The 22,201-nt window shown below is 42.1% G+C and overlaps 1 protein-coding gene across 2 annotated transcripts; it reads left to right on the top strand.

Moving 5' to 3' along the window:
• Window positions 1–10: 10 nt before the first annotated feature.
• Window positions 11–22,198, top strand: cracd (capping protein inhibiting regulator of actin dynamics). 2 transcript variants are annotated; one of them, XM_067597559.1, is made up of 9 exons: window positions 11–568; window positions 12,720–12,888; window positions 13,439–13,571; window positions 13,657–13,812; window positions 13,919–14,131; window positions 14,249–16,616; window positions 18,873–19,063; window positions 19,162–19,315; window positions 20,513–22,198. In XM_067597559.1, the coding sequence occupies exons 3-9, from the start codon at window positions 13,530–13,532 to the stop codon at window positions 20,671–20,673; spliced, it is 3,285 nt and encodes a 1,094-aa protein (XP_067453660.1). In that variant the 5' UTR covers window positions 11–568; window positions 12,720–12,888; window positions 13,439–13,529; the 3' UTR covers window positions 20,674–22,198. The 2 variants fall into 2 exon arrangements, with proteins under 2 accessions (XP_067453660.1, XP_067453659.1); XM_067597558.1 differs by having other exon boundaries at window positions 12–568; window positions 13,916–14,131.
• The last annotated feature ends 3 nt before the right edge of the window (window positions 22,199–22,201 follow it).

The raw sequence follows: 22,201 nt of genomic DNA, 5'->3' as shown, positions 1-22,201 counted from the left end.
TCAACACAACTGTGTGTATGAATCAGTAAATATCCTACTTATATCCTGCCATACAGTATAATATCAACTGAAATAATATAACCATAGATAATAAACACAAAACAGAATGACAAAGACCCACACCAATCACGATTAGGTGACTTCACTCCCCATACAGTAACCCACTGTCATACATCCCAGTAGGATGAACACCTTCAGGAGAACACGGTGTTTTTTCTTCTGGGCGGTTAAATCGTTTCCATTCAGCTCTTCATTTCTTTAATTGCTTCTGAAAATCACGAGCTTACGTGATAGTAACGTGCTGGCATCGTGACAGGAGGCTCATATGTTGGGGCTGCACCGTGTGACTGCCTGCCTGCCTGTCGCCGCTCGCCCTTTCTCTTGCAGCCACACCCTCCCATCTCCATCTCGCACGCGTGCAGCTGTGCGGAGCTGTCTGTGCGTGCGTGAGTGCGTGCGTGCGTCTCCCTGTCGGGCACCCGCAGCATCAGCAACACAAAAGGGTCGCAGCTGCCTGCCGTGGGCTACCTCAGCACAGATCGGAAGGAGGAATCGCGTTTAAAATAAGGTGGTGGGATTTTTTTCTCTTTTCTAACATGATATTGATGTTTATGGTGAATGTTTTCCATTTTCACGGCGCTGATGACCTTGTCACTGCATCCCACCTCTCATTCCTCATTGACCTGCACAGATCTTCTGCTCCATCCTTCGCAGATGTGTGTGTGTGTATGTGTGTGTGTGTGTGTGCGCTGTAAATGGGCTGGGACTCACAATTTGATCCGACTTGAAATGCGCAAACGCCGGTGTCAACAGGCCAAATTGTAATGTATCGTTATTTGTTTTTAATCCGAAAATAATACTAACCAATTAAATGCCATTTGGATGTCATCTTTGACAGTATGTGAGAAAAGCAAAGGCCAGATTCTTTGTTCTCCGAGCGCCTTTTAGTCTGCAATTAATAGACTGTAATCCCTGTGCGGCGCGCATCCGCTAATCTGCCATTAACGGTTACGTATTGATCCGTGCTGTAGATCTGCGCTGATGTAGTACATTCAATCCGCGTCTTTCTCCAAAAACCATAGACAATACAGCCTTTGAAATGTCAGCGGGGTTTCAGTCAGCTGGAATCCCGTGCACAGGCCATATGGCGCGGCCCTACATGTGCGCAAAAATGAAATTGTGGATCTATTTTTCTACGCGTCATTTAAAGGCGTTTAAATCAATGCTGCATTACTGTCATCGTCAGTGGTCTCTGGTGCTGAGACACAGAGAGGCAGGGAGAGTAGATGGCACTTTGCCAGCAATGAATTTACAGGCTGCTGGTGCTGGATTTATGGTGCTGCTCTGTGTAAACTGGTCTGTTTTGTGCTTGGCTGCTTCAGCACCTGATTGACTGACAAGTGTACATTGTAGTGGTTATGTATAGTTCAATAAATATATGCACTGATGGCTGAGTTATGATACATTAAACCACATGTGCCATTCAGCTCTGTGTTTTGCAGAAGAGAGCTTATGGAAAGACCTGTTATAGTAAAGACTAGCTCACCATCCTGATACAAGAATCATGCTGAATAAAACACTGCAACCATCAGTTTAATGTCCAGCCTGAAGAGTCTCAGGTGTATAGAGCAGTGATTTCACTAAGTTATCTTGTCATCACCACCCAAATGGTGACTAATGAACATTTTCTCAGAGACATCTGTGGAGTGCCTTTACAGTGCCAAACAGCATCCATTTTACCTGAGTCATACATCACCTTATGACCTCAGATAAAACTGTAGCGACAGATCTGAATTTAATCACTGCGACGCATACAAAGAAAGTCTGACTCAATGTTTTCTGTGTGGTTATGTCAATTTGCAGTCATGTAGCTGCATGTTAGATAAACATAGACTCGCCTCCTAGTAACACGTCAAAGTGCTATTTTGAATATGCATAACCAGTAGTGGAATGAATACAACTGGAAATACTTACCTTGTTGTATTACAGTACAAAAAAAGCAAGCACTTATTCTGTGATCCTAATCAGAGTGTATTCTTGTGGGCGGTCTGAGTCCACACATGTAGTTAAGTATTTTATCACAGTGCATCACATCTCCTGACCTTCCTGCATGCTTTTTATGTAAAAACTGTGTTCTTAAATGCAGATGTACTGTAATGTTCTCATAAAAACTGTATTACTCAGGTCCTGGTATTTCAAAATTTTACCTCGGTACCATAACTGAGTAAATGGATGATACTGGTGATTTGGTCAATGCTATGCAAAGCTCTTTATAAGTCAATCATTATTTTTTTAAGATTATCAGTAGTATATACAGTAATGTATAAACTGTGTGTTGTCAGTGTTAGTATCAGGGCTGTCCTTGTCTAAAGCACATTTACATTTGTAATAACAGTCTAACACTCATTTTCTTATGAGGTCTGTCCTCATTATTCAGTCCTGTGTTGCGCAAGTTATCATCAACTCTACAATGAATATACCATTCAGTGTGTAGTCTATTATTAATATTAATAAACTATTGTTTCACTGACATGTATGAGGCATTTAGGTTGTTTCAAAAATGTCAGTGTATATCCAGAATAACAAGGAAATGTAGAATCAAACTGAGGATTATGATACATTGTCACAGGGTCAAGTCAAGTCCATTTTATTTGTATAGATCAATATCAAAAATTTGCCTCAAGAGGTTTTACAATCTGCACAGCAATACAACACCTTCTATCCTTAGACTCTCAGTTTAAATAAGGAAAAACTCCCTAAAAAACAACCTTTAACAGGGAAAAATGGAAGAAACCTCAAGAAGAGCAACAGAGGAGGGATCCCCCTGCCAGGACACACAGATGTGCAACAGATGTTGTGTGTACAGAATAGACCAGATAACACAATTATAGAAATCCAGCATGAACAAACAGGATGACACAATTATAGATAAACTGATAACATGTATAAAGAATCTGATCAGGAGGATGTCAAGCAATTTCCAGAGACTATGTAGCTTTAGGTCATCCCTATCATCCATTAGCATATGAAACATCAATAAATGCATTGATATATTTTCATCTTTTACTGCAGTCCTGATTTGTATGATATATAAAGAGTATTCAGGTGTTATTCTTTGCTCACATTTCCATGAATATTATGAATGACTGGTTTAGTGCATGTCAAGTGTGGTGGCAGCTTCTGTATCACTGATGGCGGTTGATCATGGTGTCTGTACTGCTTTACAGTGGAGTCATCAAGACTCTCTGCTTGTGCTGTGTGAGTGTGTGTGTGTGTGTGTGTGCATGCATGTGGATGTAAATACCTGTGTGTGAGAGCATGTGTGTGCTGCTTTACTGGGGGTTTCTATTTATGCACAGAGTCGGTCAGAGAGCAGTCTGACTTTGAAGTGCTCTGCCGCTGTAATATATCCAATGCATCCAGGTTGGTAAAGCTCCATCATTACCATATCCCTGTGTAACTGCAGTGTGATCCTGCAAAAACTGTGTGAGTGTGAGGGAGCCGGCCTTTTTTACACACACTAACACCACGTTGATGTCATCATGATTCCAGATTAGACTAATACAACCATAAAATCAGGATTTTATTTAGTCTTCTGGTATTGAGGCTACCGAACGCGGCTGTAGTTTTCCGTTTAGAAATTATTTTTACCATAAAAAACAACCATTCGTGACCGTAACATTATTAAGGAATTGTGGTGCAACACATTACAAACCATTATAATCACACATGTGCATACATGGTTACTGTTAAACCACAATGAAAGCCTTTGTGTGCATCAGCCAGTTGAAAAAGATGAATGCCACTCTGTTCTCCTGCACTGGCTATCTGGCTTGAAAACAAAGTGTCACTTTGTGCCTCCTCAGCACAGCAGCACTAACAGACACAGTCAGAACGCCCATCTCTCCCCGCTCAGCGCTCTCACTACCCCGATCCCCACCGACACGCCTTCTCCCCTTGGACCGGCTGACTATACATGCGCTCCACTCCAACACGCATCTGCACTCATGCACCCACACTGACACGAGTTCTCGTTCCACAGTACGTGACCGTGCCTTGGAAGGGCAATCAAATTTTCATCAATATGAGAATATCAAGGGATGTTCACTCTGTCACTTTTCTGTTCGCCCACACTCACACACATACACGCATACACACACACACACACTCACACAGCTAAGCCTTCACTGCATCTGACACCTGACTCCAGGTAATGCCCTAGATCCACAGTAACAGCAGGCAGGTGGAACGGACACACACTCATAGATACCCTCGCTCACAGAGACACTGCAAGACGGTAAGAAGGCATTCTCATACAGAAATTAATAACAGTTGCCCTTTAGAGCAGCGTGTAAATCTTATAGTTTGACTTTTACTGTAATTTGGGTTCATTCTTTCAGCGTCACTGGCATTCTGTGTGTGAAACCACTGTTCATGTTGTGTATGATGACTGATGAAGTGTATCAATATTACTATGTCAGCTGTGAATAGCACAAGTCCCAGTGTTTGTGTTTGTGATGCTCAGTCGTGAGATGAAAGCCTCTCTGTTGTTGTTTGCACACTTGAGCATTGTTAGCTAACCATTGGTTGGTGTGGAAAATATAATCATGGTCATGTGATACATGTTGCGTGTCACTCTGAAGTCCTTTGTTTCTTCACATGCACCCTTTGGACATCTAGTGAGTGGATAAATACCACTACCTTACAGCATCATGTCTGAAAAAAATTAACATTATGTAATTCATTAAGGCAGTGTTTATTTATTGCTGGCCTGTTGGACTATTTTATCCAGTAGTGTACTGATAGCTATACTGGCATTTAGTACCTCTAATCAGCTTTTTAGCCACACAAGCTGTTGGTCGGTCCACCTCTTTGGTCCAGTCTGAAATATCTCGAATTATTGGATGGATTACCATGAAATTTTGTTCAGTCATTCATGTTCCCCAGAGGATGAATCCTACTGACTTTGATGATCCCCTGACTTTTCCACTAGCGTCACTATGAGGCTCAACAACTATGGGATGGATTGCCATGAATTTTGGTACACTTTCATGTGTAACTTGAATTCATAAGTTCAATTTGCCCAATACTTTGGTTTATGACCAAATACTGCTGAATTCAGCCTCAGCTTGACTTTGTGTTTAGTGCTAATTAGCAAATGTTAGCATTGTAAACACCTACTTAGTAAACTTTATTCCTTTATACCCTTAAAATCAGCATTTAGCTGTGCGTAAGTACAGTCTAACAGACCTAGTGTAATTTTGTTACCACACTATGCCTCAGCTCTCACTGAAGTTGACGTAGGATTGGGTCAGACATGCTAAACACATGGGACTCTGTTTTCATTGGGGCATGAGCATTGGCACAGACAGCATCACCACATGTCACATTTTAAATGCAGTTTGCTCTTATTTGTGATATCTTTGTGCTCTGTATAATGTGTATGGCACAAAGGTGAGAGAGGGTAGGAGTTACACAAAACAGAGGTAGAACATGGAGATACATTATGTTGGTATTTTAGTGAAAACTGTGCTGGAGATATATGTTTATGGACCAGAGGCCCGTTTGACTAAAGCTATTAGCAAGCACTGCTTACACACAGCGTGCAAATGGTGGTAGCGTCACTTGCTAATGTTCACAAATTGCAGATAAATTTTGCATGTCCTATGTGCATGGGTCATGGAGTTTGTTTTGTTTAGATGAATATGTGAAAATGAGGAAGAGGTGGTGAAACAGGCCCACAGACTGTTTCTGCATAACATCACTCAGCTGATGATTTTGTGATTCCATCAGCAAATGCAAGTGAAATGCATGATGGAAATGTGCAGCTATAGAATAATAATGCTAAATAATGTGAATAAACATTTTGAATAGAGACACTTAATACACTCAGATTATCATCAAAATAATAGTTTATTGGGGTATTATCCATTTTATCAGTGGATGCTTCTTTCCAGCATCTGTCATCCACAACTGCTCATACTCTGTATGAAAGCCATCAACACACGGCTGCTGCACAATTACCAGACAAATTCTGTGCCTCTGTGCACATCATAGTGCTCTGCTCTACTTTTTTTCTCCGTTTGTGTCACAAACCATCAGATGTAGGAGATAGTGACATCCTGGGGACACACTGAACACACACAGTTCACAGTGAACTTCTCCCCCCCCTGCAAATTCTCTCTTCATATTCTCATCTAAAAACACTGGGTTACCAGGCATGAAGGCCTACTTGTCTGTGAAAGCAGAATTGCATTTAAAATTGCAGTATTTGAAAGCCTAATTATCTTTTTTAGAAAGGAACTCTTGTCATGTAAACTGGATTAGTGTGAGGAATGATCAGATGATGCCTTCATGTACATGACTTAGTTTACTCTCGGTTTTTGCAGCAGTAATGTGACTGGTTAGGGGGATAATGATCATTCACCACATACCTCTGATATAAATTTTGCATAAATTACCCATCTCTTTTGCATATAGTGTGTGCTGGGTATACAAACATCACAAGTGCACTTGGATACTCCCTCATTTTACTAGTGCATATGACCTGGCACTTTACAGCTGCTGTTAAAACAACCACATCAGGAACCACAGTGTTTGTGCATATATGCAGGTGTGTGCCAAGTGAACTATTTCAGTCTGTTTGTAGTGATAAGAGTCTGGTATGTGAGTTGATTCTGTGTTGCGTTTGTCTGCTCTGGCAAATATGTTGCCATAGAAACCAAAGGCTGCCCAAACTTCAGAGAATGTTAAAGAATGAGATTGGGAGAGTTGTATGTACTGGGCCCAAAACTACTATCAGTGATGGTGAAAACTTATGTTTTGCACTATAGATACATAGTTTTTGTCCTTGTCACCACACCCATCCTGAGTTTACTACTCAGACGTGCTTCCTCACCCACCTCTCCCCATGTCACCCTCCATGCCACACTCATGTCCCTCACAACAAACTAACAAACCTAAACCTGCTGTTGTGTCTCTGTTCTGTATTTATTTCACCATTTCCTCCCACAGCGGAGGCAGCGGAGACGTTCATCTGGGTAAAACAAGCTTTGTGCAAAATGGGCAGATCGATGTTCCCTAAGGTTTTACTGCAGTGGTGCGCAGCTATCTCGAGCTGTGCATCTGAAATAGGTAAACTGTTCCACGGCTCCACCACGTTCGTCTGTCTGCTTTGTCAGCAAGCTACTTGTGCTGTAAGGTTATGGCAGTTAGCCGACGCCACGCTGCTACAACACTAAAGCCATGCCATCGGACTCCGGTGGTTGTCTCGCCCGCTCTGGTGCAGAGTTGTGTCACCATTAAGTGATGTTGAGCTGCTGGGTCGTTCGAAAGCGCTGCAACGCGGCATCGTGTTATGCCACCGCCATACTATGATGCAGCTGTATACTTGTCAAAGGCATTTTTCTGCTTCTGTAGAGCACATGGCTGCTCCTTGTGCTTCTCTCATCCCATCTCTAGCTCTGCTCCCCAAGTCTGTCGTCTGCAGCAGTAGGCCTACAAACACTCGCACAACAATAAACACAAATACAAGTCATACACAGGCTTCATAGCACACAGACATTTGCTTAACATTAGCAGTGGCAGCCAAGAAAAGTCAACACATGTAAACAAACAGACAAACAATAATAAAAAAAAGAGCGTCTACAAGATCTCTCTTCAGGCCAGCAGACAAAACCACATACAGTCTCTCTCTTTGCCACACACACTGTCTGTTCACACACTCCTACTACCAAACATGCTTGTTTGCTCCTTGTTCTGTGCTGGCTGGAGTCAGACAGGACAAAGAGCCTTTATGGGCGAGACATTTCTGAGAGAGTCTGTCCGGCTTTGTCACCCTCAGGAAGGAAGCCCACGACATGCTGATCCCACTGGAGACAGCGGGCTTCTCTCCGGCTCTCTCAGTACTGTCTCACACTCTGTGGTATTCGACCGCCGGCCCGGATGCTTGTGGTTTTACACAACACACATTTCCGCAGTACATCAGAAAACCTCTGGCTCGGCCATGCTGCAGACAGGTGTTGAGTGGAGGACGCGTGGGTCCAGGGTTCAGGAAGCCGCCTGTGGTTTGTTGTTTCCTGTCGGTTTATGAGATGCAAATAAAAGGTGGTTCATGGTTTGATTATTGTGATTATTCCTGCTGTATCTGTATGGAAGATCTCTAATCATTGGACTGAGCCAAGGGTCATCAAACGGAGAGTGAACATAATCAGCTCAGCTGCTATAAAAGAAGTGGATGACTTTTTTTTTTTGTCTTTAATTTCAGTACTACCTGCATCCCCCAACCACTAGTTGTTTCAGATGTACTGCTGACTTTTTAATATCACTATTTCTACACCAACAAGCCACAACAGAGTGGCCTCAGAGGGCACATTTTGATTTTAAAACATCACAGGCTTTATTGTGTCCCAGACAAGCAGTTCATCAAGAGCTACCAAAGCTGAGCTTTTTGATGATAAAGCTAGAGGTGATGGAGAGCAAAATAAAAAGCAAGACGTGAAAGTGAAACTGCAGCTCAGCTCGAGCACAGTAAATGTTCAGCGCCCCTCTCCTGATCTCTCATGTTTGTCTCCTCTCAGTCTGGGCTGCTCCCCTCTCTTCCCTCCATTAAAAGCTCACACTTGCTCCCTTTAAACCTGCACTAAAGCATCGTCCCCATGCTCACTTCCCTCTTCTCTCACCGCAGCCAAGGTGTGCCGTGACCATGGCAACAGACGCCACGGAAACTAAGCATGACATGCATTTAGAGGTAACCGAATCCAAAGGCCAAGGTAAATAGGAAAAAAATGAGTGCTTTTAGATACATCTTAAAGAGACAGTGCTTAAAACAGAGTCAGTGATAACATCATGAGGATGACATGACCTCTGTTAGCCTCAGTGTAATGCTCTTTTTTTTCACTGTCTCTTTAAGAACTGCATGGTGTGGTGATGGGTTTGAAATGATAGAAGAGATTTACAGAAGCCTTTAGATTTGCTAGTGGTTTGCTGTGTCCACATTTCTAACTTCTCTACTTCACTAACCTCTATTTTATCCCTTTAAACAGTTTTTAGATAGCATTTCATCAGGGTCCATGATGAACCTATGTAGCATTGATTTTGATCAATAGTGTAAAGAAAAGAAAAACAACACGTTAATATCAAAATGTCAAGAAGCCCCATTTGTGTCCAGGAATTGCAAGAGACAGCATTCAGTAGATAAAGACCTAAAGTTCAGTGTTAAAGGAATAGTCCAACATTTAAGGAAATGTGTGAATTTGCTTTCTGGAGGAGAAGTAGATGAGGGAATTGATACCACTCTCATATCTGTTTGTTAAATATAAGGCTACAGCCAGCAGTTGGTTAACTTAGCTTAGCAGAAAGACTGGAAACAGGTGGGAAGAGCTAGCCTCACTCTGTCCAACAGCTACAAATCTGTACAAAACCAAAGTGTAAAAACAATAACTCAAAGCCAAGAAATAGCCAGTCTTTATGCTAAGCTAGGCTAACTGGCTGCTGGCTTTATATTTACTGGACAGATCTTCTCTTCTAATTCTCTGCATTTCCTTAAATGTTGAATTTTTTATTTAATGACATAGAAAATCCATTAATTTACTCCACAACACCCTAAATGTTACCTTGCTGACTGTATTGTTATTAGAGTTGTGAGCTGCTGCATTGTCTGCATTTTACCTTTGATTTGTGCAATAAGTAGAATTCAAAAGCAATTCTTAGGAGCCAAACTCCCGCTGGTTTTCCCCTCCCCCAGCTAGTTAATTTGCCTTTACCAGATGTGAAATATTTCCTGATCAGATGGCTAGAATGAAAAACCAGCAGGGGTCTGACTGCAGAGGACCAGGGTCAAACCACACTGAACTACAAACATACAGGAAGCAAGAGTTAACCCTAGTGTTAGGTTGGGAGTGGAGTCCTGCTGCTGCTGCTGCTGCTGCTGCTGCAGCTGAATCGTCTACACTACTGAAAAAAGTGTCCTTTCACGTTTCACGCATGAGTGTGTGAGCATGCCCACGGCAGTGCATTATGGGCTTTGTAACAGAGTAGAAACACTGGACGGGCTCTGATGCTGGGAGAGCATGCTGCAGGGAAACAAAACATCAGCGTCACAGCATAATATCATTTGCTGCTCTGACAGACAGAGTGGATCTGACAGAGTAGTGAGCGTGTCATCAATTTCATCAGTGCTCTATGTAAACACATAAATCTATGAAAACAAAAGGCAGATTTGTTTTTAATGTGATTGTCAAGTGATAAGCAAAGCTACTGATAAAGTCCCTCAAATCCCAGACTCAACATGCACAGATTCTTAATATTTTTTTCAACATATTTTATTGAAAGAGATACAAAAACAATTCCATAAAGACTTCTCCCCTTTTTCGCTCTCATTTTCCTGCCACTTAAGTAATTTCATTCCCACATAAGACTCACAGATTTATATCTAACCCAATTTTATAGTATCTCTGTCCTGATCAAAACGTCCCAGTCCAAAATAAAAATTGACAAAAATGAAAAGAAAAGGAGGACAAGACACTAACAGCAAAATGAAAAGAAAACAAAGCAAAGCCATTTCTCAAGAAGAAAATGCCAAATATTCCTTCGTTCCAGTCACTCAAATGTAAAGATAAACCACCCTTTCTTGTCCTTTATGATCATGGGCTGAATATCTTTGGGTTGTAGACTGTAGGACATAGTAATCAACTTGAAATGGGCACTTCCTAATACTTTCTGAAATTTTCTTCCTGACATTTAAGCAAAGGACTAATCTATTAATCAAGAGAATAATCAGCAGATCAGCAGGTTGTTTGTTTAGCAAAGAAAATATATGGTAACTATTTCTTAAAATTAGTTGAGAAGCATTACCATTTAAAAATGTAATTTTCTCCCATTTAATTAAAATAAAATTACATCTTCAAGGCATTAAGAGGAAGTTGGAGGCATAGGAGATTTCCAACAAAGTGAAATTCTGTCTAATGATTGAAGTTTAATTGCAACTGTGGTTTTGGCATCTGTCACATTTGTCATAAGTATATGAGTACATTGTGGACAGTTTTGGTTTAGTGAGATGCCCAGACGACATCACAGATATAGTTAAGACTGATAATGTAGTCTTCGTAGAGGTAATTGACTTCTATTGATTGTTTGCTGTGCTACTCAGACTCTAAGGATAAAAGCATTCCATTTTAATTAAACCTGGGCATTGTCCTATCTTATATAAACAAATTGTGTACTCAGTCAATCAAAGACAGCAAATAAATCATAAATTCACAACTTTGCCAGTTTTTATATTAAATTGCTCAATATAAACTCATATACAAAACTTGAACTTCAGAGTCAAGGATCTAAGTGGGGAAATGAGTTTACTGTATCATTTCCCATGATGCCTCTGGTATAGTGAGCAGCATGCGAAGTGAAATCCCACACCAGTTGCTACTTATAGCTCTGAAAGGGATACCCACAGAGCCCTGAGAACGCCTGTCTGCACAGTGGTGTAGAGTAACTTTGTAGCTCTGTAACCTCACCCACTTTGGTCATCCAGTGGACCTCCACAAGTACTCAGACACACAAATAAATACACAGACAAAAACAAAACATGCTGCCGGACTTACACAGGCAGACAAAGCAGAAAAGTTCACTATTACATTTTGAAATGAAGTAAAGAGATATCTGTTTACATTTTCTTTGGGATCCTGAGGCTTTTGCACATGGGAAAGTTTAGCTTATGTATAAGAGTTTATAACTTTCTGGTATGAGGGATAATGAAGAAATAAAGATATCAACCAGTTTCATTCAAGGCACTGTTGTGCAGCCATGAACTCAGTACATCCTTGAACCAGCAATTATCTGAAAATGGCTTTTTACAACTTTTGTTTTACTATGCAAGTTAATTGTCAACATACTTTTTAAATATTTGGTAGCATGTTGCTCTTCATAAAACAGTTTGTAATAATTTAACTGAGATGGAGTTATCTCACTGACCAACAGATCAGAGAGGTTGCCAGAGTGATTTGCTGTGATATGTGCCTGTAAGTAGCAATAAAAGAGTACTCCTGGCACCCTGGTTGCCTAATGTTTACAGTCCATGCCATATAACCAGAATGTCCCTGGTTGGATTCTGGCTTGGGACCTTTGTTGCATGTCATAACCCCCTCTCTCTCCCCTTGTTTTCTGTCTGCTCTTCAAAAAAAAATCTTAAAAAAAACATACTCCCTTTGGAGCATCAGATAATACACATGTATAACTTGGAAAGTTGTTATCTATTGAAGTGTTGCTCAAATACTGCAGGACAAACATGATGTGAGTCACACATTTCACAGGAACTCCTTAAGCCATGAGGGTCATGGTGGGTTTTCACTGCTGTCCTTTCTCTCAGAACCAATCATGGACTTTGCTTATTTTTAGTCAGTAATTCAAGGATTTGATCACCATATTTCTAAAGCTGCTATGGCTGTGGGTGCTCCGTTTTTATGCGTGGTGTTTGTCTTTTCCACTTCCTGTATATATGAGTAAGTATGAACCAAAGAGCCAAGGTTTTCTTCTTATTCCATCTGCTATTTTGATTTATTTTCTGTTCATTCAATCAATTGCATTTCACTACCTAACATGCAGACACACAAAGACACACCCATAGGCACTGTGCTGCTTGTAACTCGCTTGAGGGCGAGATACAAAGATTGAAGATCTGATTGCAAGTAGTCGTGGTTATCATCTATTATCTTTGCCAACAGAGAGAAGGCGACAGGGCAAATTCCAGCCCTTCAGAAGACTGTTTGGGAAGAAGAAGAAGCGTGAGACGAAAGTGGGCTTTGATGGAGCAGAGCTAAAGGCGAGTTTTTCTACTGGGGAAGTGTGCAATGGAGTTGTATCTGACAATGAGGAGCCCAATCAAAATCTGAGGTAAGAACATAGGTCGAATTTCATATTTACACATATTTTTTTATAACTGAGCTTTTCCATGTGCGATTTTTATTGTCACTAATAAAAGCTGCAACCATGTCTTATCAATAATTTTTTGTATCTACAGGAAGTTTGAAAATTTCTTATCACTTTCATTCAGATAGTGACCTTTTATATCTTCTTAAACCAATTTTATCCAAGAAACAACTTTGCTTCTTATCAAATTCTTTTTTGTTTTCTCTTTGGGTATCCATTCATACCTCTCAGAAAAATGAAAGTGCTAAAATAGCCTCTCATAAACATTGCAAGTTGTGGTTACGCAATCTGTTGAGAAAAGGGTGAGGCCCTGTTCAAATACACCTCATAAAAGGATCAACATGATTTGAGCCTTCAATCAATGTGCGGAAACTACTGGTGTGTAAAGAGGTCATTCATTTCTTTGTGTAAAATGACTTAGGGAGCGATACTACAGCCCTGCGCATGATAAATGAATGAATGACTGACAGTAATGACATGTTGCTACACTGAAGACGCTCTTGTTATTCTGCAGAGAGTTCAGTCCCATCGGATCTCGAGCTCTCTCACACGACAGTATCTTTATTCCGGAGGAGCCGGCAACGGAGCCCAGTCCAGATCACACGATGTCCCAGGAAAACGTGTCTGATAAAGTTAGGAATCTGCAGGTAGGCCTTAATGCAATGTGCACTCAGATCAGCTCTCTTCTGTCTATATACAGAATTAACATGCAACCTTTATTGTTGATCACAGAGGCAGATAGCACAAGGTATAAAGTTCGGCCAGAAGCCTCCCTCTCTGAGGAGAAGTGAGGGAGATGAGGGTAGTTCAGACGAGGAAGAGGTTCCCCGGAGCCCTCTGAAGGTGATGGCGCAGGTAGAAGTCGAGCCAGCAAAAACAGAGCCAAAGGTAACACTTGTTAACTTATACTGGTGACAATTTAGTTTAGTTTTGAAAGTAGTGAGACTGAGATGTGTATCAGTAAGTAAATGCTTTGTTATTGGAACAAAAGCAGGTCCAGGAGACCCAACAAGCAGGACTGCACACCACCCCAATGAAGTCCTTGAGGTCCAAACGAGTTCTTCCACCTACTGGTACGATCGAGTCTATCAACCTGGATGCTGTCCCGCAGTCTGTTCCTCGCTTAGACAACACTGCCGCCAAGCATAAATTGTCTGTCAAACCGAAAAATCAGAGGGTTTCCCGCAAGCACCGGCGGTTTACACAGGTGAGCCAGAGCTATAGTCAGATTGTGAGGATCTTAGCATATTGTTGACTCAATCTGTGAGATTTCCCAACCTTTGTTGTGGTTAAGAAAAAAATAATCATACTTCCACTTCCCCAGGATCTCCAAGAGGTATCTATTCCTGGTGTGCTGCTAGAGGATCTTGAGGCAGCAGGCGTCTCCACAGACGATCAGCACAGGACATCTGTTGAATGGGTTGAGTCCCTTGAAAGCTTGAAGAAACAGAGACTCCATGAGGAGGAAATACAAGAAACAAAGAGGAAGCTGGAGGAACAGAGGTTCAGACAGGAGGAAGAGGAGAGAAGGAAGAGGGCAGAGGAGCTGAGGTTGCGTGAACTGGAGGAGGAGAGGTGTCGTAAACAGCAGGAGGAGGAGCGCATCCGTAAAGAGGAGGAAGAAAGAAGGATTCGGGAGGAGGCAGAGAGAAGGAGCAGGGAGGAAGAGGAGAGAAGGATCAGGGAAGAGGAAGAAAGGAGGCGGCGAGAGGAGGAAGAGCAGATGTGGAAAGAGGAAGAGGAAAGGAGGATGCGAGAAGAGCAGGAGCGCCGACAGCGGGAGGAGGAGGAGGAGGAGATGAGACGACTGGAAGAGCAGAGGAGAAAAGATGAGGAGAGAAAGAAGCGGGAGGAGGAGGAAGAGGAAGCGAGAAGGCAGGAGGAGCTTGAGGCTGAGCGTCTACGTTTGGAGAGGCTAAGAGAGGAAGAGGAAAGGAAGGAAAAGGAGGAAGCAGAAAAGCAGAGGTTGCAAGAGATTGAAGAAAAGAAAAAAATGGAAGCAGAGGAGAGAATGAGAAAGGAGGAAGAAGAGGAGCAAAAGAGGCTGTCTTTAGAGAATCCGGATGGCAGCTCAGATCCACAGGAGAGGCAGAGGAGAGCTGAGGAGCTGCGCTGGAGAGAGATGGAGGAGAGACAGAGGCCTTTCTCTTTCAAAGTTTCCTCTGGAGAAAACCAGATTTTGTTCCAGAAGGTCAACCTGACACCTGTTACGCCGACCTCCAGCCACCAGAACGGTGCTGTAGCTGATCAGAGAGAAGGCGCTAAGGCCTCCTCCTCTGAAGGACCAGACTCCCCCAACCTGCCAACATCTCCATATGTCCCCCACACAGCCATCCTGGTGACAGGTGCCCAGCTCTGTGGGACAGCTGTCAATTTGGACCAGATCAAAGATACCGCTTGCAAGTCTCTGCTGGGTCTGGGAGAGGATAAAAAGGCCCAGGGAACACCGCCAACCAAGAGCAAGACTTCACCAGACCGCAAGTCTGGCAAAACCAAATCACTCAATGAGTCCTCGCTCTCTACAGACCAGTCCAGTGCTGCCGTCCTGGCAGAGTGGGCTAGTATCAGATCGAAGATATTCAAGGGAGTAGAGGAGGGGAAGTATGACGAGTACCCAGAACCGAGCAGAAGCCAGCCTCAGCCCAGCAGTGAAGAACAGCCTCCGTTTTCCCACACGAACCTCAGGAAGACAATGTCAGCCAACGCCAAGTTCTCCATCACCCCTGCAAAGAAGAAGTTTGGAGATTCAAACAGAAACTCTGAGGTGTTCACTGCAGATGACAAAGAAGCAGGAGAGGAAGCTCCTCCATCTGATAGCCCCACCGCATCCTCGCCAGCTCCAACCAGTAAACCTCAAAACAGGACGAGTAAAACTGTCCGCATCGTAGAAAGAGGGTCAGAGGAGTGTATGTTTGCCAAAGACCTCCCTTCTTTCCTAGTTCCCAGCCCTGGAGCCAAACCCGAGGGGCCAGAGATGAAGAGCAGAGGTCACAGTGAGACAGAGGTGTCTGAAAGCAGAGAGGAGGGAGAGGAGCAGGGCCCAGGAAGTGAGGATAAGCCCTCACCTTTTGGCATTAAGCTGAGGAGGACCAACTACTCCCTCCGCTTTCACAATGAACAGTCCACAGAGAAAAGGAAGAAACGCTACAGTGCAGGGGACAGCTTTGATGGTGTCCCTTCACCTCTCACCCCCATGGAGCCAGACTCTGATGCTTCCTCTGTCTTTTCTGACAAATCAAGTCCTGCATCGCCTCAGAAAGACGGTGTGGTCGGCAAGTACATACATGCATCTGCCTCCCCCGCCATCCCTCGGGCTAAATCAGGCAAGTCTGCCAGCCCGACTGCACACAGTGAAGGTGAGAAGGTGCTTTCAAAGCCACCGCTCTACCGAAGACCAACCACATCACCCAAACCTACTGGAGCAGTTCCGACACCTCCCCCATCGCCGTTACCTAAAGTGGTTCATGGCACTCCCAGTGATGCCATGGTTCAGAGAACTGGGGGCGCAGATTCCCCCAGCCAGGAGCAGACGAACAGGAGCGAGGAACCATCAGCAGTGGCCCAGTTGCAGAGGAGCAGCCATGGCCAGATCCAAGGGGAAGAGGAGCCGAAAGAGAAAAGATCCTTCTTCCCCTCCATTAACATCCCCTGGAGAGAGAAGGTGGACAGAAAGACAGATATCATCAAGAGAGGTCAGTGTCACTTTGATCAGGCATTGTGTTGTTAGTGCGGATCAGGAAATTAAGGTCTTGTTGTGTCTCTACCATTGATTGTATATAGAGATGGACGTCATGACAGCTCCCCAAAAGTGAAGCCAAAACATTGTGATTGCCCCTTGGTGGCTGGTTGCAGTATAGGTCATAAATCTGGCCCCCTCCATGTTAGTGGATGGGTCATGAGCCAAACTAAAACATGAAAGTTCACGTCAAATTAACTTTTCCCAAAGATAGATTCTATCATTTTAGGTAGATCTTATCACCCTGATGTTTGTCCAAGGGCTCATTTTTCTGATAAAAATGTTTTGTTGTTTGTTTTTAATTAGTTATTTGCTCCAATTAGCTCTGGCTTCAAATGGCATCACAAAAGCAAGATGGCAGCTCCCGGAAAGGAGATATTTTGGCTTCACTTTTGCGTAGCGGTAGAAAGTGGAGACACATGTCCATATTTATATACAGTCAATGGTCTCTGCATGGCTCATAGAAAAAGTTTTGAGGAATACGTTTCTTGGCTTTCTTGCCTAAGTTAGATGAGAAGATCGATACCACTCTTCTGTCTGTTCTGTAAAAATACAGCTACAGCCAGCAGCTGTTAGCTTAGCTTAGCATAAAGACCGGAGACAGGAAACAGCTGGCTTAACAAAATCCACTATAAAGTTGGCTTCATTTGCAAATTTAAAAAAGGGTTTTGTTAAAGATCCCCTCCAGACATGTTTTAAGATTTATATAAAACACTCTACTTTGAACTTTTTTTGTGTAAAAACAGGGCTGCCAACTTTTGACTTCCCCTGGGAACAAATCTCACTCCAAGCTGTTCATAATAAATGAGCATTATTCATGGTAAATTGACTCACTTGACCTCTCTCTGACCTTACGAACCAACACTTGGTTCGTAAGACTTTTTCTTTTTGCTAATTTGTGTTTATTGGATAGCATTTTTGATATTCACTCCAGGTATTACACATATTTTTCTTCAAAACATAGGATAAGAAAGATCTATGTTCCTCATCAAGTTGCTCCGATCATCTGACATTCCCCATTTCAGTCTCTCAGGTCTATGGATGCCTGGTTGTGTTTTAAAATGGGGGAGCAAATTTAGAAAGATACATCATTAGGGGGAGGTTCTGGGGGTCCTCCACCAGAAACAAATTGTAATTTAAAACAAATTTCCTGCATTTCTACACCACCTTACGTCTTGGTTTAAGTCAAAAAACAGCCACCTGTTAACCTTGGTAACTCTCACTCCTACCTGCATGTGCACAGTGCAAGAGGAGAGGAAGAGATGCTGTGCTGCTGCCAGAAGAGCTGCTGACTGAGATTACTCTGAGCAGTATGCATAGGGATACATTACAATATACAGTAACAGATCTGTGTATATTCCTCACTTTCCCTTGATGGTCTGAATAACTCGCTGCTGCACAGTGCTGCTGTTGCTCTGTGCTGCTCTGTCTTATCTGTCCGTGCGCTGTCAGTGTCGTCTTTCCATGCTGCACTGTTATCAGTTATGAATTTGTTTTTCACTGCATGAGAAAATGGAAGTGTGGTGTGAAAGCATGTGAAAAGTGTCAATTGCAATTGTCAATTCCATGAGTCTCATGGTCAATGTATGAGATTTGGCGGTCCTGGTAAAAACCATATCAGACACAAATTATTGTTCACTTATCTTGTTAAAATCCTTAAAATGACATCTACTCCTTCTCCCTCATTACAAAAATTCCAGAATCAATGAATATGCAAATGTATTTTCATTTCAAAAGATGTTTTATACTTTATTATGAAGTCCATTCTCAGTTTTTGCGCACTGAAGGTTTCAAGTTTTCACATCACACTTGTGTAAGTTGCATAGTGGACCAGGATTGGCTCCAAACTAGTTGTGATGTCACAAATCATGCTCATAGGCTCAACCCTTAAAATCAGATTTTCAGTGAGCACAGAGAAACTTTCCACTTTCAGCAGATGAATGTGAAAACAGTCTTCTAGTGTCAAACTCTGCACATACATCATTCTGCACAGAGAAGCTCAAACATTCAGCTGAAGGAACAATAAAAACAAAAACACATTTTTGGGTGGTGGGGGACTTAAAAAATATTGTTATATTTCTCAAAGCATGGTATGGAAAATAGTATATTTTTGGTATTGGTACCAATACTCACTTGTACAGGCTCTAATATCATCAGCTTCAATCAATACACTGCTATAGCAGTTTATCAATATGCATGTGTTCCCCCGCAGAAAAACCGTCACTACAGAGCAGGCACTCACTGGACAGCACAAAGGTTCAGGAGAAGGAAGCTGGGCCGTTATGGATCACACTGGCACTGCAGAAGCAGAAGGGCTTCAGGGAGCAGCAGCAGAACCGAGAGGACCGCCGTAGCCACAGAGAGGCCAAACTGGCAGAAAAACAAGCAAAAGAGAGAGACAGCGTATGTGCCCTAGATTGACTCTTTACCCACTTTTCTAATATTTCTCTTGATTGCACATAGTCTTCTTCCTCTCAAGCAATCGCAAATCTCTTTTGCAGGTTAGCCCCACAGAAAGCAAAGGAAGTGGGAGCACCAGTCCCAGTTCTAAACCTCAGACACCAGAGGAACCCAAGAGACCCGACAGCCTCCTGGGACGATTTGAGCGCCGAGAACACCTGAAAAAAGCCAACACTTTACCCAGCTCTGTCACTGGTAAGAACCTGCATGTACAACAGCGCAGCCAAGATTAGTCTTTGATAATTGATGAATCATTTAAGTCATTTATCAAGTAAAAATGCCAAACATTACTGGTTCCAGCTTCTCAGATGTGAGGATTTGCTGCTTTTCTTTTTGGACTGTTGGTCAGACAAAAGAAACAATCTGAAGATGCCACTTAGGCTCTGGGAAATTAGACATTTTTCACTACTTTATGACAATATATAGGCTAGATAATCACAGAATATTTAACTCAAATATTTCAATAATAGTCAATGGAAAATTAATCAACAACTAATTTTGATAATCAATTAATCATTAGGGTCATGTTTCTAATAAAAATAGCAAACGTTTGATGGTTCCAAGTTCTTAAATGTGAGAATTTGCTGCTTTTGTTTGTCTAACATAACAGTAAATTGAATATTCGGGGGTTTTGGACTGTTGGTCAGACAAAACAAGATATATGATGACATCATCTTTCGCTCCAGGAAATTGTGTTGGGCATTTCCTACTGGTGTTTTATAGACCAATGACTTATCAAAAAAATAAATAGAAGATTAATTGGATAATGAAAATAATTGTTAGTTGCAGCCTTAATTAGAAGTTCCTCATATAATACAAGCTAAATCGATTTTCTAAATGAGCTCCTATAAATATAAAACATATAAAACATATAAAAATACTATGCTCATTTCTTTCAGGTAAGTTTTGTTTTACACAAAAATGGTTCAGTTTCCTCATTAAAAATCATTGAAAGTTACATAATCTATGAATATGCAAATATTTTTCACTTCAACTGCTGGGTGTAAGATGGCTACTTCAGTGTAAAGTTCATTCTCAGTGTGTGTGCACTGGAGGCTTCCTGTTTCCACATCACACTACTGGACCAGGATTGGCTCCAAACCAGTTGTGATGTCAGAAATCCTGCTAGTACGCTACATGTCTTTAACTCTACATGTCTTAAAGAGAAAATTTCCCCCTTAAGCAGATAAATGTGAAAACAGCCTTCTAGTGTCAAACTGTACATACATCATTCTGCACAGTGAAGCTCAAACATCCAACTGAAGTAACAAAAATCAAAACACACTTTTGATTAGAGGGGGACTTTAAACTTACGTAAAATGAGTATAAAAAGGCTGTTCAATGTAAAGGATAGAGTTGTAACTAAATGTTGTCCTTGATTTGGTGTTTCAGTTGAGATTGCAGACTCTACACCATCGCCACCTGCTGTCAAGGAAGTGTCAAAGCGCTTCCCCTCCAGTGACTCTCCGCAGGTGTCTACAGAGCCAGCCTGGCTGGCCTTGGCCAAACGAAAGGCCAAAGCCTGGAGCGACTGTCCTCAGATCATCAAATAACACCCCCAACAGCCCCCCCCACCCCCCCAACTCCCCCAAACCCCAGCTCCACAATGGGCTCTGGCCTGCATCAAGACTGCACACTGCCCACAGACTCTGAAGCACCCCCCGAGTCAGTTTCACCTGTCCTCCCCTCCCAAACTCCAGATCTCATCACTCACCATGAAAACCCTCCTGACTGTGAAACAAGTAGAGCCCTCCATCACCTCGTAACTCTAACCCTTCACTGGCTGGTACTATTATCATGTTAAAGTGCGCTTCGCATTCAAATACTCCAATACAATTGCACAGATATATGTAAACAATTGTTGCGAGCATGCGCATTCTGTATACAAACACACAAAATATATGTCCCAAGAAGACACAGATATGATGAACATGTCGCAGTCAGGGACTGCAGAGTCCTCAGCAGCCAATCACAACCATGGCTGGCTGTTGCAATAGCCAACCCCAATTTTTTTGATTTTGTAGCCAACTGTGTCACCGTGATTGTAAATAAATAATTCACTAAACACAATATGAGGTGAGACACTTCTGTATCAGAGAGATGAAGTTTTGACATATGACAGTGTTTAATCAACAGAGGGTAACTGTCTGAATTGCATTTTAAGGGCTACCAGAAACAATAACTCGACATGACCCTGTTGAATCTGCTTCGTGACAGCTGATGGAAGTGTTTAAGTCGTCTTCTTCTTTACCGTATTCCCTCGTTGGTATTATTTATGTGAAGGAATGGATTTATCCATGTTGAAATGATACTGTATATCTCTTCTCTGAGCCTTGTTTGTCATGTACAAAAGAAGCCTTTTTTTTCCTTTTTTTTTTTACTCATACTCGAAACCTTAGCATAACAATGCTCACTGTGTCCGTGACGACTGTGATAGCTTTCTAAGAAGCTATTGAACAATTTGCCATTAAGAAGTAACCAGAATCTGTTTGTAAAGCAACATGTTCACACATGGTGGGTGCACCTAAACACAGCACTGAAGACCACAAGTGTTACTGGGCATTTACAGTGAACTTGCACATTACACTCACGGCTGTGTGATGGCCTAACTTAGATTTTTGCTTTGCTTATGGAGACAGACACTTCCTGCTTGCTGTAACATACAATTCCTGTAACACACTTGTGTTTGTAGGCTTATGCCATTACTTCCTCGTAAATGTGATACGATCTTACATAACGTAAGCATTTCCTCAATGAAAAAAACAAAAACAAAAAACAAAACTCCAGCATTCTCATTTCCTGCCACTCACTTAATGATCTGTATGTATGTAAGTATGTACTGTATGTAAGTCAAAGGCGTTAACAGAGCTTTGGTCAGAAAGAGGCCCAAGTCACTTTGTCATTCTGTTTCTAACTATGGTCGTGCACAATAGTGTAGTGTACGCAGTGTTATATGTAACAAAAAAAAAAAGTTTGGTATTATTTGCACTTTTTTGTCCCACTTAGAGATATTCATGAGAAAATTCTTAAGAGATACAAAATGTTATGAATAATGTAAATTAAATGCTGATGTCTGAACCT

Source organism: Thunnus thynnus, chromosome 8 (assembly GCF_963924715.1).
Source record: "Thunnus thynnus chromosome 8, fThuThy2.1, whole genome shotgun sequence".
In the NCBI taxonomy this organism is placed as follows: domain Eukaryota; kingdom Metazoa; phylum Chordata; class Actinopteri; order Scombriformes; family Scombridae; genus Thunnus; species Thunnus thynnus.
Note: the sequence above shows the minus strand (reverse complement) of the source record. Positions and strands in the feature narration are given on the sequence as shown.

Bases quoted from the DNA above. Each gene is read 5' to 3' on its own strand.
- cracd (XM_067597558.1), top strand. From the start codon at position 13,530: ATGTCCCAGGAAAACGTGTCTGATAAAGTTAGGAATCTGCAG. The intron at 13,572-13,656 runs GTAGGCCTTAAT...TGTTGATCACAG, and splicing joins ATAAAGTTAGGAATCTGCAG to AGGCAGATAGCACAAGGTAT. The intron at 16,617-18,872 runs GTCAGTGTCACT...GTTCCCCCGCAG, and splicing joins GACAGATATCATCAAGAGAG to AAAAACCGTCACTACAGAGC.